This window comes from Condylostylus longicornis, unplaced genomic scaffold (genome assembly GCF_029603195.1).
Source record: "Condylostylus longicornis isolate FDR11 unplaced genomic scaffold, ASM2960319v2 ptg000018l, whole genome shotgun sequence".
Classification (NCBI taxonomy): domain Eukaryota; kingdom Metazoa; phylum Arthropoda; class Insecta; order Diptera; family Dolichopodidae; genus Condylostylus; species Condylostylus longicornis.
In genome coordinates this window covers 11,285,519-11,302,969 of record NW_026577987.1, presented here as the reverse complement: position 1 = coordinate 11,302,969, position 17,451 = coordinate 11,285,519, and the positions used below count along the sequence as shown (strand labels likewise).

Below are 17,451 nucleotides of genomic sequence, written 5' to 3'. Positions count from 1 at the left end.
CGACAAGTCTGATATCGATTATTTATATTACCGTTGTATAGAACTGTTAACTGTGAATACAAGTTCTGAAACTCATATTGCTCTAGCTGCTCTAGTTTCAAAGCTGTTATAGATATTTGCCAGACATTATCTGTATTTTTTCAATTTGATTTTCTTTAACCTTCCAAAAGTACTTTTTGACATCCGAGTTCTCGCCCCACTTTAATAATTTTTTTTCTAAATTCGAAGGGATTTAACACCAGATCTTTGTCATCATTGCCCATCACTCACGTATTATATAATTATATAATTTACCTAAAACTTTAAAAACCTATATGTTATAATGTTGACATTACATCGATCGAATTCCTTGCACGGATTGTTTCGGGCTACTTATTGTTCATTATTAATCTAACTATTTTCATTAATATTGCTATTTTACTAGTTACTACAATATTTCCATTTCAAAGGTATATTTACATGAGTCGAAATCAAGCAAAAATGTTAAGGTTAAAGACACGCTTTGGTCGCAGATGTTTTCATGTCGAAGCTCTCCTTTAATAAAAAAAATCAAATTTCTATTACAAAAATAATTGAATTATACCATCTTGAGAGAAAAACAACGTCGTTTAACAGTGATAAAAATTGTTTGCAAAATTATTGAATTTAGTCTGTTATATGGCTCTTAAGATTTGATATATGAGAATAATAAAAAAACTATCAAAATTTTGATTCTTAATAACCCATTGATTTCGGATTTTTGACGTCATCTGATTAATTTAATCCAACATTGAAAGTTGAATTAAAACTATTTTAAAAATTGTATGCCCTATATTTTGTTTTACAACTTATACTTTTGGAAAATAAAGGGTCAGTTCAATTTGCCAAATATAACACTCGATCACCCGCGAATAATAGACTGCATACCGTTATTCTAAATGAGGGTCTGAATATGCATACAGCAACCAATTGAATATATGTACATAAACTGTAACAAATTATAAAAACCCTTATACAATTAAATTTTTAGCAATTAAATGGAAAAAAATTTAAATTTTGAATATTAAAAGTAACTACTTGTAACAGTAAAGTTTAAAAAATACAATTACTGAGTTTATATACTAAAAATTCGTATATATATGTACGTGCAGGAATATTATGTAAAAATACATAAGTCATCATAGTTTTAAAGTAAAGATGAAAAATGTTCTTTTTTTCTTTTCATTTATTAACAAAAATCTTAACGCGAACAATATAAAATCAACGAAAATTCACAAATATTAGATATTTAAAACATATTATTATACGAGAGGAAAGAAAAACAAAATCTATAGAAAATTTATTATATTCTTTTTTGTTTAATTTTACCCCATACATACCCTTAAAAGATATATGGAATGTAAGTATGTATAATATTATAATAATAATAAAAATATATAATATTTTTATTATATAAAAAAATTTTTTTTTATCTATCGTACTCATCAGCCAATAAGAAGAGACAAGAATGTTATACACAAATATATTTATATATATATATACATTTTATATGTACTCATTGTTACATATACATAATACTTGAATATTTTTTCCTTTTGGGTAGAGAATTGGGTCTTGTATATGCCTTTCATAAAAACTCATATTATCCTTTTTTATTCATACATTTATAACACAAATCATTTATGAGAGGCATCTGTTAAATTTATATATGTTATACAAAATATATGTGTACATTATAAAAATATATAATATATATTATGTTCTGTATAAACATATTATGTTCTTACACATTTTATCAAGTATAATTTTTAATTTATATCAAGGTATATAACATACAATAGTTTATATATTCAAAATAATGTATGGCAATATTCTAAAATCTTTGCTATAAGAAGAAAAAAAATTAGAAAAAAATTTTATAAAAAGTAAAGATTTATATAAATAATTTTCTCCTATATACAAACATATGGAATATACCTATATTGTATAACAGTTTTTCTTCTTTTATCATATCTTGTTTCTTTTCTTATCAAAGAATATTATTTGCGAATTTTACGATATGAGCTTATATTTGTATGTGAACGAATATATAAGATATTATAATCAAAATAAATAAATTTTCTGTGATTAAAGTACACTTTATATGTATAATATGTATATAATAATAGCTGTTATACAAATTATACTATATAATTATAATTATACACCTGTTATAACATACGTATATTTAGTCGTATATTTATTATCGCCGTTCTGCGCGCATTTTTAAATTTCAATTTACATATTATTATTATTATGTCCCTCTATATTATATCCCCCTATATACACGTATAACAATAATACATCTGTATATAACAACAAAATTCTTTTAAGTTAAAAATTTAAATTGTTTTTGATTTTAATTTTTACTTAATTTTTTAAAGTTTTTACATAATACAATAGTATTTGTATATTTCGTGTATATACTAAATTATATGTTGATATATATGCAATTATATAATATTAAATTTATCTCATATATATTATAATATTTACAAAAAATGTATCTGTATAACAAATACGTGGCACTATCATGTATACGTAATATATTTGATTATAAATAAAGATTTATATTTAAACATTACAAGGATGTTGAACATTTATATATATATTAAAATATATATGTATGTATATGTTAATATAAATAAAAAATATTATCCAATCAACATGTTACGAAAATCTTAAAATATTTTCTTACGAAAAAAAAAATAAAATAAATAAAAAGGAACCTTCAGTTTTTTTTTTTTTATTTCCTTTTCTTTTTTGTGATGTACAAAAATACATTAATTATATATATATATATATATATATATATATATATATATATATATATATATATATATATATATATATACATACACAATAAAATAATGTTAGCAATAAATTTATTTTTAAAACAAAAGGACACATTTGTTATTATATATATAAAGAAAATATAAAAAAAAGTGGGTGTTTTTTCTGTTCTTTTATGTAGGCTCGGCATATAAAAATAAGAAAAATAAGAAAAAAACAAATTATTTTGTTCTCATTAATGTTCACAATTATACCCATATGTAGTTATAACATCATCATTTCACTTAATATAATATAATAGAAAGAAGAAACAGTAAAAAATAAATTAGTAGAGATTCAAACCCAAAAAAATATATGAGCACATTAAGTTGAGAATTTTCTCTTTATTTTTCAATTGTGTGTAGGCACATAAGCGGTTAATAAATTGCAATAATTTTTATTTTTTTTTTTTTTAAATATAATATTGATTAAAATTATAAATAGGTACGCAGTCAAAATATTTTATAAACAAAGCTTAAGATCTCAAGGTGAAAAAATGTTACAAAATTTATTAAATTTAACTTTAATATAAGAGAATGTGCGTTTTCATTTTAAAGAAATTGAAGGATAAATTCAAACACGCCATTTAAAAAATAAATATCTTGAGTTTTTTATTTATTCGGTTATACACACATAATATTTATGTACATAGATTCAAGGATATTATTGATTAATGTTATATAACATTAATACTGTTATAGAATTATTAAAAATTAATACAACAATTATTGTTGAACTAATTTTATGGTAAGAGCAAGAATAAATTATTATTGAGCTAATTTGAACAAAGATCTGGTATCCAATTAATCATACGCAATGCTAGAAGCAAAAAGTAGTATAGGTTTGTTAAATATTTTATATATAAGTATGTTATATAAATACTTGCGTATAATGTGATAGAACATTAGGCATAATATAGAAATATCAAAATTTTAGACATTAGTATTTAGTCTATTTTGTTCTAAGAGTAACGATACGTATAGAGACACGAGTAACAAAAGTGTTTGGAGGACGTCATTAACATTATAATTAGTATTTGCAGACAATGAGTTGAGTTCATTTATGCAGAGTCAATAATTTTATATGGAACATGGCTAAAATTTAAAATAATACGTAGCAACCAGTGGGAGTATATGAAAGAAATTAATTTTTAAAGCTATTTCTCTAAAAGCGATTTAAAAGGAAAAGTTAATTATTAATTTAAGAAGAAGTTGATAGCGGCAGGAGGGAAGTTGTTGGCTTTTGGTAATTAAATAATTAAAAATTTGATTTTCCAAATATGTTAATCGTATTTCCACAAGAAAAAAAAGTAGCTCAAATTTAACATAAATTAAATCTAATCAGACCAGTTGCCAGTACTTCCTACCCTTGAAATATGGTTTTATTTTTTTTTTTTAGTAAAAAATTATTTTTGTTATTCGAATATTGCATATTTTCAAGAGCATGAGGGTTTTAATCTAATATACTGATTGCGACAGCAACAATCTCTGCGATACAGTCGAACAGAGTGACAGTCGGACAGGTTTATTGAATATTCTTCTTAAGAATAACATATGATAAATAACTTCATTCAATTAATTAAACTGCTGAAATATAAACTTTTTCATTTTCCCACCAATATATAAATTGAATTAAGACAACGACAATTCTTTGGGGCGGCAGCTAATACGATGCTGTCGCATAGTGTCGCAGAGTCTAGACATAGAGTATTTGACATTATTTATTATGTCAATTTATGGGTGTGATTATTAATCAAAGTGTGGAAACAGATAGAACTTTGGTTTTTCTAAAGTACACTGTTCAATGCAATTGAAAACGTAGATTTACACGACTAACGAATTTATAAAAAAAATAACATAAAAAAAATGTTAATTTATTTCAATAAATCCTGGCAAAAGTAAAATTTTTTCATTTTTCAAGTAAACTAAATTTTATTGGCAATGCTGCATTTTTCATATTTAAAAAAAATTGCACGATTGGCATCTCTTTTTTAAAGCTTAAATGTTTTTTTTTTTCATTTTATAAAGAATTTATGATCTATGTGTGTTTATAAGTAAGTATGTATGTACGAATACATACCAAAAAAATATGTTTCTTCTGTATGTATTGGTGTAAAAGAAGATTTTAATAGAAATGCTTATTACATACAAATATACATACATACAGATTTGTTTATATTTAATATTTAAGCTTATATATATATATAAATATTTATATATGCATATACTCTGGCATAAAATTGTATTCAGGTATGTTTGTATATTTTTCAGAAATCTTGTTACGAAAACAGAAAAGTTTAAGTTGGGAACCGCCTTTCTACGTGACATTTAACATTAAAAGAAGAAACAGAAAAAAAAAAAACAAATTTTTTTTCTTTTTCGCCTTTTTTTTTTTCTTTCACGAATTGAAGAAGGCGTTCACTCTGTGAAAAACTTTTATGCCTGCTAAAATTTCCTGGTATAAAAAACGGTTTTTTCTTCTTTCCGTTACTTTCTTCATAAAGTCAAGAAGGTGTGCATTTATGTATGTATTCGTCATAGAGAAAAATATTTGCATAAAATGCGCATATCTATCAAGTATTTATGAGTAAATGTGTATGTACATATACAATAGAAAGTATACGAGTACATGAAATTAAGTACATGAAACAAAAAAGAATTTTGAATGTTTTAAGGATATTTTTTGAAGGACTAAATGTAATAGTAGAGAAATTTTCTCGTTTTTTTTTTGCCTAAGGAAGAGTAGAACATGTTTGGTTTATTTCGTTTATAATGCAATTGCGGTACTGCATTTTTATTTTTTTTTTAAATCTCAGTTTACGTCAAATTAGTAACATTAAAAATTGTAATGTTGCGGAATGTCTGTATCGGTAACAGTTGTTGGGCGGTTATATTTATTCCTTTGAATTTCATGAATTACCTTTGAAATTTATTAATATTTTATACTTCGAGAGCCTTGTATTGATCGAGTTATATTTTTTGAGAAATTGCTCTGTAGATTGTCATAAATAATCCAAAATAAGTCCCCATTGCAAAATCTGTCGCGAGATTTCAACAACTTCAAACAATTATAAGAATTTTGATGTGCTATAAATAATCTTTCAAATTTGGTTCCAATTTGGTCAAAAAATTTTTTTTATATCTTCAAATATTTTTCGTCAATTTGTCAAGATAGTTTATTTGGAAATTCAGCAGTACTTAAATTAATAAACAAATTTATTATTACAATTTTCATTTAAAATTTATGAAATTAGTGAAACCATTGATAAGAAAGAAGCAACTGAATGCAAGCTTTTCTAAACTGCAACTTCATTTATGAACTATTTTAGTGTTCAGTTACAAAGCTAATATTCGATCGAGCAGCTCTATGAGCTGTTCAGCAGTAGAATTTTAGACGATAACTATAAGATATAAGATGTAACTTTAATTTCACTAAATGGTCAGTTTGTTACATATCAATTTTATAATTTTACTACAAAAATTTGCTACGGAGTTAGTCTTCAGCCATTTCTCAAAAGAATGTTGATAAAAATTGATTTAAAGAAATATTGTATGCTTATTCTTCATACAGCGCCGTAACTCTCTATATATCGGCCGCCAAACGTAGTATATAGCAGTTATACTAAATAAATATCTGCACAATTAAAGTGGGGTTTATTTTTAATATTTTTGTTATTTTAATATTGCATAGCTTTAGGGGAAATATGAAAATTATTGTTTTTAGGAGTATTCAAATATCTACAGCCATTTTAGGACTATTGCAAATATTTCTACTTAAATTTATCGAAATAAATAGCTCGCAATAATTATTATGAATTTTGAAAAAGGCATTCTTACTTTTAACACAACTTATAGATATTCATAATAAGGGAGTACATTCATATATTTTTAAAAATTCAAAATAATTCTCCTCATTCTATAAGGCGCATCATACAAGTTATTAAACTATCTTGATTCGATTATAAAAAAATAATTTTATTTCACACAATGTCACAACTATTACTTAAAAATTAAATTTTACAATTACTTAAATTCGAATTGATAGTTTAATTATAATATTCTATTCTTATTAACACCAATTTTAGACTAGATCATATCTTAAAATCTAACAGTATTTATAGTAATTAAAATTAAGTTCATTTCCGGCCTCGTGCAAAATTATAGACGTTTCGTCAGCATTTTTGATGGGAACGATAATTTCGTAATTTCTTCATGTTTAAACATGTTCGATTGCAGACGCTGTGTCAGCAATTTTCATGTGAACAGAAATTAGTATCGTACTGAAGATGTAATTTGATACCACTTGAATATGTAACTAAAGACGGTGATAACTCCTCCCCCTTCAAAGATCTGCGTCCCGTAGATCAAGCTGGAATTTTGGTGCTTCTATGACTGAAATTTGCGGAATCTCTATAGTAGGAACCACTGTTGGAGTGCGTTTTCTCACAACCTTGCTGATGTTTTTCTTGATGACCCAAATGATGATGACTGCAATGATGACGAGTCCTATAGTAATATCGGATGCTATAGAGAGTTGGCTCCTTGGTATTAGCTTCTGAAGTTGTTTTGTGTTGCTGATATGAAGATCGTGAATGTAGTCGAGGCTTAGCTTGATATCTCCTTCTTTTAAATTTTCTTGAAGAACAGGTGGTAAAACTTGCGACGTGGTGGCAGATTCGCTTGTAAATTTCTGACCTTTTATGTGAACGGTTTCGTTGGTATGCTGTATCATAAAGCTTCCAGTTAAGTGTTTGCTCGTGTTGCCACTTGTTAGCTCCCCATTGAAATTATTGAGAAAGATGATATTTTCACTTATGGTTTCTATGATTTCTTCCTTATTGTATTGAAGGCTGCAACTGGCGTTTATTCCCTTTAGCAGTTGATACATACAGTGTCCTTCGTCCAGTTTTCGAATTTTACTTCTTTCGCATATGGTGATGTTTCTTAAATTCTCGCATTTTGTCGATATGCCATATACGTCATCTTTCACGAGAAGTTCCTGATATTCGAGGTAGACTTGTTGGGAGTTTCGGATTGTTGATCTCGCTATAATGTGGTCATAGTACTGGTTGCCTGTCTTCGGTATTGATAATATGTAGAGAATTTCTCGTCCATTGGTTACTACCTGTGGTTTTGCGTATTCTATTGCCTCAATTTCGTTGACGTAGGGTAGTGTATCGATCTCCTTCAGTATTTTTTGGATTTCAATCCTGCTAAGAAGATTTGTGTTGACAATTCCATTTTTTGCTAATTCTGTCGCTAACACGATTTCTCCCAAGGCTTCTTTTATGATTCCAAGTTTGTTAAATATTATTTGTTCGGATCGATGATCTAAGTTCCCTACATGTTCCAAAATGTGGTTAAATCTTTCTACTACTTGGTTTGTTATCCTCATAACTTCACGATTTATTTTGTACTGTTGATTATTATTTTGTATCAGCTTGTCTTGGCTTGTAACGATGTTGTCCCAGTCTGTGGCGTCTGGTGTTCCTGCCAGCCATTTCCATGCTGTACCAATCCAATTTATTGACCGTTGAACTCTTGATTTGCTGCTTCTCAATTTAGTCAGAAATTCCATTATTTGAGCCAGTTGGTGTTCTAACTGTGGTTTCATTATGCTGGTCGAGTTGATTCCATCAACCAAAGGAATGATTTGTTGTATAACCTCGTCATAGCTCTTTAAATCAATGATGTGCACCAAATTGAAATTTCCTTCCAAGATTTGACCTTGTCCTTGTTTAATGGTTGCTATTGCGCCTTTGAATTCGAAGATTTTCGGAAATGCTGTAATTCTAGTGACTGCTAGTCTAAAAAGAAACCTTGTGATAACACCGCTCCAATAGCTGTGTCGGAAGCATCGGTTGTTAGGATGAACGGCTTCTCGAAATTTGGAAATATTAGGACTTCTGAAGATATAAGTAATTCTTTCAGCCTGTTAAATGCCTTTAACTCTTCTGCATTCAATTTGATTCCAACTTTCTTAGATTGATTGGCCTTTATTTGTGCGTTTTCGCCTCTTGTTAAGCTCGTTAGTGGTTTCGCCACTTTTGCAAAATCTTGAATAAATCTGCGATAATATGATGTGAGTCCCAAGAATGATTTTAGGTCCTTCAAATTTGTCGGTGGCATGATGTTCTGAATGGCCGCCACTTTTCTGGGATCGGGTTTGATTCCTTCGCTTGTGACTATATATCCAAGAAATTCTGTCTCGGTGTTGAAGAATTTTGTTTTTTCCAGGTTGACCTTCAGGTTAGCTTTTTCCAATATGCTAAAAATCGTTTCAATGTTCCTTAAATGTTCCTCCTCCGTTTTTCCATATATGATAACGTCGTCGATGTATACGTAGCAGCTTTTGCCTATCTGATCCTTTAGAACATCATCTATCATGCGTTGGAATATTGAAGGCGCATTCCTCAGCCCGAATGGTAGTCTTAGGAATTCGTACTTTCCATTCATTGTTGAAAAAGCCGTCTTGGGAATGTCCTTTTTGTGCATCATGATTTGGTGGAATCCGGATGTCAGATCTAATGTTGTAAAGAATTTGGCCTGGCCTAGGCTTGCTAGTGTGCTTGTAATATCCGGTATAGGATATGTGTCTGGTACCGTTACTGCGTTAAGTCGTTTAAAGTCGATAACCATTCTATACTTCTTCACACCTGATGAGTCGGGTTTCTTGGCTACTACCCAGATCGGTGAGTTGTAAGGGCTTTTCGAAGGGCGGATAATTCCATCCTCTAGCAGCTTTTTGATTTGTTCCTCTACTTCCTTCCTCATATTGGCTGGGTATGGATATGACTTGGTGTATATGGGATCATCAGTAGTAGTTTTAATTTCTGCTTTCACTTGTGTGTCTATTATTTCCCTGTCGTTTATTGGGCCAAATATTTTCTCGTATTTCCTTATTATTCCCATAATTTTTTCTTGGATTGCCTTCGGTAAATGGTCTGCCCCGATTTCGATGGTGTTGACTTGAGCTGATGCCTTTGCCTTTAACGGAATTTTTATATCTGGCTTGATCCTTAAGGTGTTGTTCTTTCTGTCTATAATGGCTTCGAGCTTCTTAAGCGTGTCGTCTCCAATTATACCATCAAAGGTCTTCAATCCTGGCAAAACAAAAAATTCAATGAAGGTGTTGTTTCCCAGACTCTGAAAAAATCTTCCTCCGATCTTCTTGGTGATTGTTATATCTCCTCCAGCTGAACGTATCTTGAATGGTTTTGTTGTTGGTTTGGCATTTGTCGCGATCTCTTCTCTTACAAAATTTTTATTAGCTCCTGTGTCGACTAGAAATTTTAGGAGCTGGTTGTTTTTTGTCTTGAATTCTAAGTAAGGAACGCTTGAAAGGCGTCCGTCATAAAATTTACTTCTTGAACCTCATCATCTGCATATGCTGGTTCTTCGTCATATTCGCTGCATTCTTCTGGGTGGTCATCTACGTCGTCTTCAAGTGTTTCCATATTGAATAGCCTTTGGTGCTTATTGCTAGGCATGTTGCCTACTGATGGTGGCCTCTTGTATATTCCCCTGTAGTTGTCTGGCCGGTTCATATAATTAACCTGACGTGTTTGTATGGATCGGTCAACGTCCATCTTCTCTAACGGTTTTGGCGGTCTAGGTGGAGGTTGCGATTCTCTCTGATGTTGAATGTTGTAGGCCAAGTTCCGTTGTTCCACTGTTAATGGCTGTTCTGGTTGATACGACCTTGGGTTCCCAGCACTTGGTTGTTGTCGTTTCATGGACATTTTGTTGAATGGTACAGTGATTCTGTTGTTATCATTCCTGTTGTGTATAGCGAAGTTTCGGCAACTATAGTTCTGGAGCTCTAGACACGTTGAATATGCTTCTGGCAGAGTTGACGGTTTCTGAAGCATCAAGTACCTGGACAATTCCCCATTGAGCCCTCGGATAAATACGTCCAGTGCTCTGTTTCTTTGTGATTCTATCAATACGTCTATAGTTTCTTTTGTATAATTCTCGGTCTTGATCTTATTGATTATGAGGGAGAATTGATGGTTGACTCTGGCGTAGAATTCATCTATGGTTGATCTTCCCTGCGTCAGTGTGCTCATTTGGTGCTCCAATGTGCGTATGTCCCGTTTGTCGGCATAATGCAGGGACAAACACTGCTTGATTGCGGCCCACTCTTCGTCGAACAGGTTGTACGATATTAGAGCTGCATCTGCTCTACCTCTAATTTTTCCTCTAATAGCTTGTAATATTGCTCTGTATATGGGTTTGTTTCTGACAACTTCGTAATCTCGTAGAATTGATTCTACGCTGTGCACCCATGATACATACTGCACTGCATCGCCATCAAAGGTTTGTAAATCTTTGACACAGTCCGGAAGTCTCGATATTTGTTTCAGGTCGTCTTCACTTTTCGGTGCTGCCAAATTTGTTACCTGCGGTTGTGGTGTATTGAACTGAGCCTCTAGTTTTGCTAGGCGAATTTCAAACCGTTTGCTTTGTTCAATTTGAGCATTGATGGCTCCATTTAATTTTTTGAGCTCTTCCATTATTTGTTCCATTTTTAACTTTTTATTAAGGTAATTTCACTAATTAAATTATTCTATTACGCGGTTTTAAACTTTTAAATTATATTTTTCTTTCAAATTTTGTCGATTAATTTCAAATTTTTTGTTAAATTTAAGTTTTTAGTTGGTTAATCTTATTAATTTTTCACTGGTTTTATTTAAATTTCTGATTACTTTTGTTTTATTTTTTAATTAAATATTTCTTGGTAATATAAAATTTAATTGGTTAATCTTATTAATTTTTTACTGGTTTCATTTAAATTTTTAATTACTTTTGTTTTATTTTTGTATTAAATATTTATTGGTTAAATTTTAATTTTTCAATTTATTATCGGTTAATTGATTAATTTTTCAAATTTTCAATTTAATTTTCATTTATCACTTCAATTTTTTTAAATCTTAATTTTTTTAAAATTAACGAAGCTTCTATATTTTTAAAGCTTATTCAGTGAGATGCAGTTAGTTTCCCTCAGTTAAGTTTTTAAGATTAAGTGTAATGAAAAACTACTTACAGGAAAAAAACGTAATTCATCTGTTTGAGTCTTGGTGAGTAATGCGAATAGCGGTTGAGTTGTGTTTGTCCTTTTTAGACGTGAACTTTTATTCTCGTAAACGTCCTACTGCGGCACAATCTTCAACACTTTTTTGTAAGTACGGTTTGCTTCAGTTCCTTTTTCTTTTTATTTCACTTCGGATTTCCACAATACGCGCACTATAGTTGGGTACACTTTTATCGCGATATGCTTATTTTTCTTCTTTTCTTTTAAAATTTAACGAAGAGTTTTGCGATTTCACGATTCAAGTCACGTTGGGCGCCAGTTATTAAACTATCTTGATTCGATTATAAAAAAATAATTTTATTTCACACAATGTCACAACTATTACTTAAAAATTAAATTTTACAATTACTTAAATTCGAATTGATAGTTTAATTATAATATTCTATTCTTATTAACACCAATTTTAGACTAGATCATATCTTAAAATCTAACAGTATTTATAGTAATTAAAATTAAGTTCATTTCCGGCCTCGTGCAAAATTATAGACGTTTCGTCAGCATTTTTGATGGGAACGATAATTTCGTAATTTCTTCATGTTTAAACATGTTCGATTGCAGACGCTGTGTCAGCAATTTTCATGTGAACAGAAATTAGTATCGTACTGAAGATGTAATTTGATACCACTTGAATATGTAACTAAAGACGGTGATAACTTACAGTATCAATTAAGGGATGCTTTGTTATTTTTGTGAAACTTCTCCTATTCGACACAATTACTATTTTATGTTACTTTAAATTTATAAGCAATATTTTATTCAATCATAATTTGTAATCTTATTACATACCTTTAGTACACAAATAATAAATTGCAAAAGCCAAAATTAAAAATTTCTTCTTACAGAATGAGAGTATAAAAAAAATTTTTTCTTGTTAATTTGGAGTTGACAAATTCATCAGGCTTTCTCTCTATCAATATCTTAAGGATGTTCGTTTGGTTTAATTTATTTATCGTATATCCTTATTTATTAACTCTGTTTTAGATCTCAAAAATAATTCTTAAATATTTTGGTCTAAAAACAGCCTTCAATACAACATTCAATTCTATTTATTTTTTTAAATTTATTTGCTTCTTTTATTTTGTGAAAAAAATATCTTAACCATTTCGAATTGAGTTCTACGTGTTTCGTTATACTTAAGAATTTTCTGTACATTTAGAATGTATATATTAATACATACATACCTACATACACATCCTTCTGTTTTAAATTTTTTTTTGTATTTCATTTTTCAATGGTACGAGTACTATAAATGTCCACAAAACTTTAAAATAATTTTTTGTTTGCTCAATTGAGGTCCATTTTTTTTTTTGTGTTTTTTTGGTTAAAAATTGTGACTCTAGTGTTTCTATTGTTTATCCAATATATGTCATTATAAATATGATATAAATTTGACATTATGGGAATATTATTGTTATTGTTATTATTATTAAAGGATTATTATAATATACCACAAATTATTGTGTTCGTTTGTCTCATCTTTCAGTATTTTATCGGACAGATTAAGTGAGATAAAAAAAAAGAAATTTTAAAACGATATGCGAAAATAAAAGAAAAGAATTTTAGATGTGATAATTTTTAAGATATAAGGAAATTGGGGAAAAAATGGATAAAAAATGGAACGTATTTGGAATATTTTAATGGCATTTAGTGGTAAAATTACCCGACATAAGTAGTGTTGAAAATTTTTTATATTATTATTTATTCGAATTGTCTACAATTTAAAATGCCTGCCCAATTTTAATCAAGTCATTGTTAAGTCATGAATTTTATTTCATACTTTATTTGAAAGGTACTTATTTGCACAATATTTCTAGCCCTTTCAAAATCACTTTAATTTGTCTTAAAATAGGATTAGAAGCATTATAACAAAATTGTAACAAAGTTCAATTTATGTTAAAATGAAAACTGCGAAATTGAGTTTTGTTGAATGATACTGTGTTGCAGCTCTGGAATTTATTGTTGTTGGCTTACTCACACAGAGACTCTCATTTTTAATAAAACTACAAAGGTGAAATACAACATTGGGATCGAGATTGTTGCATTACATATGTTGATGTTCTTGAAAATCTTGATATTCTCATTGCAGCCTCTAGTCTAGACATTCTCATGGTGGAGATTTAAGTGATGTAATTTTTTAAATATTTTTGTAATGAGCTATACTGAAAATTTAAAAATTCTAAATTTCTATATTTTTTTTTGGAAACAATATCTATTCCACCAACCACTTTTACATTTGCTTTCACTTTTTAACTTTTCTTTTATTGGTATAGTTCTTATGCGTTGGTTCTATATGGTCCAGAAAAATCCTATGAAGATTACAGAAATTTTATGAAAAAAGATCAAGAGTATTATGGTCTTGTAGATTTTTATTAAAATTTAAATTTGTTTTTTGTTTGAAAATATATTTTTTTTTTCTGACTATCAAAATTTCACTTTCTCATTTTATTTTGTTATATTCAATAAATCTGTTATATAATGTTAGTATGTACATATATCTTTATCGAAATTTGAGATATCTAAATTTAATAATATCTGAAATTTTTTACTCTTCTAAATAACAAAAAATTAAATTTTAATATTTTGCAATTATTTTTAAAATACATTGAATATCGTTATTCGATAAAAATATCTCATTAAATATAAACTGCATACTTATTAAGAATAAAAAAAATATTACTCTTGAATCCAAAGAACGATTTGCAAAACAGCACATATCCTTTAAGAAGTATTTGAACTTTTTTGAAAAATAAGTTTTGTTAAAGAAAAAATTATCCTTTATCGAAAATTTTGTCCCTGATTTTGTTATTCCATTTAATTGCATACATATAGGATGAACACAAAAAATTAAATTAAATACAGGGCCTACTATAACTAATGGACATTTATATGAACCTGTATAAATTGTTTTAGGAATTTGTTATAGAAATTGTTTCTCTTGTTGCCCTTACATTTACTTTTAGGGAATTTACACGAGTTTTGTATTCTGAAAAAAAATATGCTGCCTAAAAGTAAAATTTTTCTTTATAATTTTAAGATGGCACTAATGAAATGAAATTGGAAGACTTTAGAGGGAATATTTCCATAGAATATCTAAGCAGCAACTGGATCTAGATTACAGTTGATTTGATTAACCAACATGCTAAACTTAAGATTGCCTATACGTCTTCTCGCTAAATGATAAGTCTGATTTTATTATATCGAATTTCAGCTCTTAGAATTTGAACTGTACTCGTAAAATCGTAAAATCTTAAAATCCCCCATCTTAAAATCTTAAATCTCCCCACATATTTTGTATGAAGCTTTCGTCATTTGTCTAATTACTCTAATTTGTCTAATTGTTTTCAACATGAAATTTAAACAAAATTTTCAAAAAATAGCGTTATTATGATTTTAAAGCATAACCAAACATTTATAATAATATATAATTATATATAATTTTCCATCTTAAATGGGTAAGTGCTTTGTTAATAGATGCGTTAAACAACAGACTCTGAATGTTAAGTATATTATGTATTATTTCAAAATATTAAGAAAATGCGCTAAAAATTATAATCAATTCAATTACTCCTATATACGCACTTAAATTTATAAAATTTCTTTTTTCAATATAAATGAAAAAACACATATAAATAAATATAGACACTATTCTATTAAAAAAAAAATATACAAAATTTTATAATAAAATAACATTAAAATCATGTATTAATCCTTGCCGCATGTGTAACTATGTATGTACATTATTATGTTCTTATTATATTGTAATGCAATCATTATATTAACATGTACATACTTATAGGCGTACATATTTTAAAATACCGTATATACACATACTTGTATACAATATTAAATTTGTACGAAGCCGAAGTATAATGGTTCTTATACTCCAACGAACTTGTATTCATATTTATACATTTTCATAACTGTACATATTTTATATACATACACACAAATATCAGTTTATATTGTGATATAGTATGTGTTCATTTATAGATATGTAACATAGGAGAATAACAGGCACATATCATATAAAATATGATAGCAAATTAACGGTCCATTTTTACGCTACTGTTTCACTACGCTTCGTATAATTTTCTATATATTAATTTAAAAAGCTGCAGTGCTTCAATTTTAAATATAAATCCATAAGATAAATATAGAATTACAAATATACTTACACATGTAATCTTTTATACAAATATTAATATACATATTATACATATTATGTATATAGAATATAAAATATATTTATTTGAATATGAAAATATAACAATGTAATATACATATAACAATATTTGTATAAGCAAAGGTTCATTAAGTCCATGGGTCCATATTATTATATTGATTCATTTCTGTTCCCTGTATATTATTATATAATGTATATAAACCCTATATTATGAGGCTATTTTAATATTAAGTGTGATAAAGATATTGAGCAGAAATATACGAACATATATAATATACAAGAGAGTATATATAATAAATTTAACAAAAAAAAATGTATAAAAAAACAAATTACATAAAAATTGAAATGCCGTGACAAAATAGCCTGATTTATAACCGCAAATCAAAAATAAAAAAAAAATTTGAAAAATAAAAATTTAAAGAGTGATTGTAAAAAAAAATATATATTTTTTTATTTTTTTCATTTAACTCAGTCAGTATATAATAAAATTGAATACATAATAATATTAAAATAAAATAAAAATAAGTAGAACATTTTTTTTAAATTTGAACATGCATTTTATGTACATAACAGTTATACTATTGTAGCATAATTATTATTATAATGCCGTGCTTGTATAGTTGGTGACAGAAGTTCTATATTAGACCTATTACTACTATCTGTTCTACATGTATGTATATAGTGTCTGCAACTTCTTTTAAAAATAAAGTTGTTCGATAAGCACTAACATAACTCTATTATTTGTTTATGCAGGTTTATTTAAAATAATAATAATGTTATATGATTATATAATATTATACAAGTTGTCGAATGAAAATTCCCGCATTCACTAATTATATTCGTCTCCATAATTTTTATTATATTAAAATTAAATATTTAATTAGAAATTTAGTCGCCATAATAGTATAACAGTTTAAAAATAATAAAAATTAATTTGGAATTTTGTAAGACGAATAAATTTCATATCAAATATTGCAAACTTTTCTTAGTATAGAGCAAGTTATTGGACGGCTAAATTAATTATTGGAAGAACAACAATTAAAGAATTTTGTTGATTCTAAAATTTTGAAGATAAAAATAATTGCCATAAAATTCTATGTTACATAATTTTGGTAATGAAATTCTATTTAAATTTTATTTTTATAAAATAAAAAAATATTAAAAACAAATCAAAATAGAGAAAATTTTTTCAAGGTTAAACCATAAACAAATTATGTAATAATTAACTGCGTAATTTAAATAAATTTTAGCGCCATAAATACAAGGTTATTTTGGAGAGAAGAAAATGGAATATTTATGTATTTGTAAAAAATTTCTGTAAAATT

The 17,451-nt window shown here is 27.6% G+C and overlaps 1 protein-coding gene across 1 annotated transcript; it reads right to left on the bottom strand.

The window, feature by feature from the left end:
* Positions 1-3,625: 3,625 nt before the first annotated feature.
* LOC129606479 (uncharacterized) lies at positions 3,626-14,045 on the bottom strand. The gene is made up of 6 exons (XM_055516821.1): positions 13,961-14,045; positions 12,179-12,214; positions 10,214-11,358; positions 8,669-10,148; positions 7,770-8,606; positions 3,626-3,669 (listed from the first exon to the last, which is right to left on the bottom strand). The coding sequence occupies exons 1-6, from the start codon at positions 14,043-14,045 to the stop codon at positions 3,626-3,628; spliced, it is 3,627 nt and encodes a 1,208-aa protein (XP_055372796.1).
* Positions 14,046-17,451: the final 3,406 nt, after the last annotated feature.

Bases quoted from the DNA above. Each gene is read 5' to 3' on its own strand.
- LOC129606479 (XM_055516821.1), bottom strand. From the start codon at position 14,045: ATGTCTAGACTAGAGGCTGCAATGAGAATATCAAGATTTTCAAGAACA. The intron at 12,215-13,960 runs GTATTTCACCTT...AATCGAATCAAG, and splicing joins ACAATCTCGATCCCAATGTT to ATAGTTTAATAACTGGCGCC. The intron at 11,359-12,178 runs GTGAAATCGCAA...AAATAATGGAAG, and splicing joins CGCCCAACGTGACTTGAATC to AGCTCAAAAAATTAAATGGA.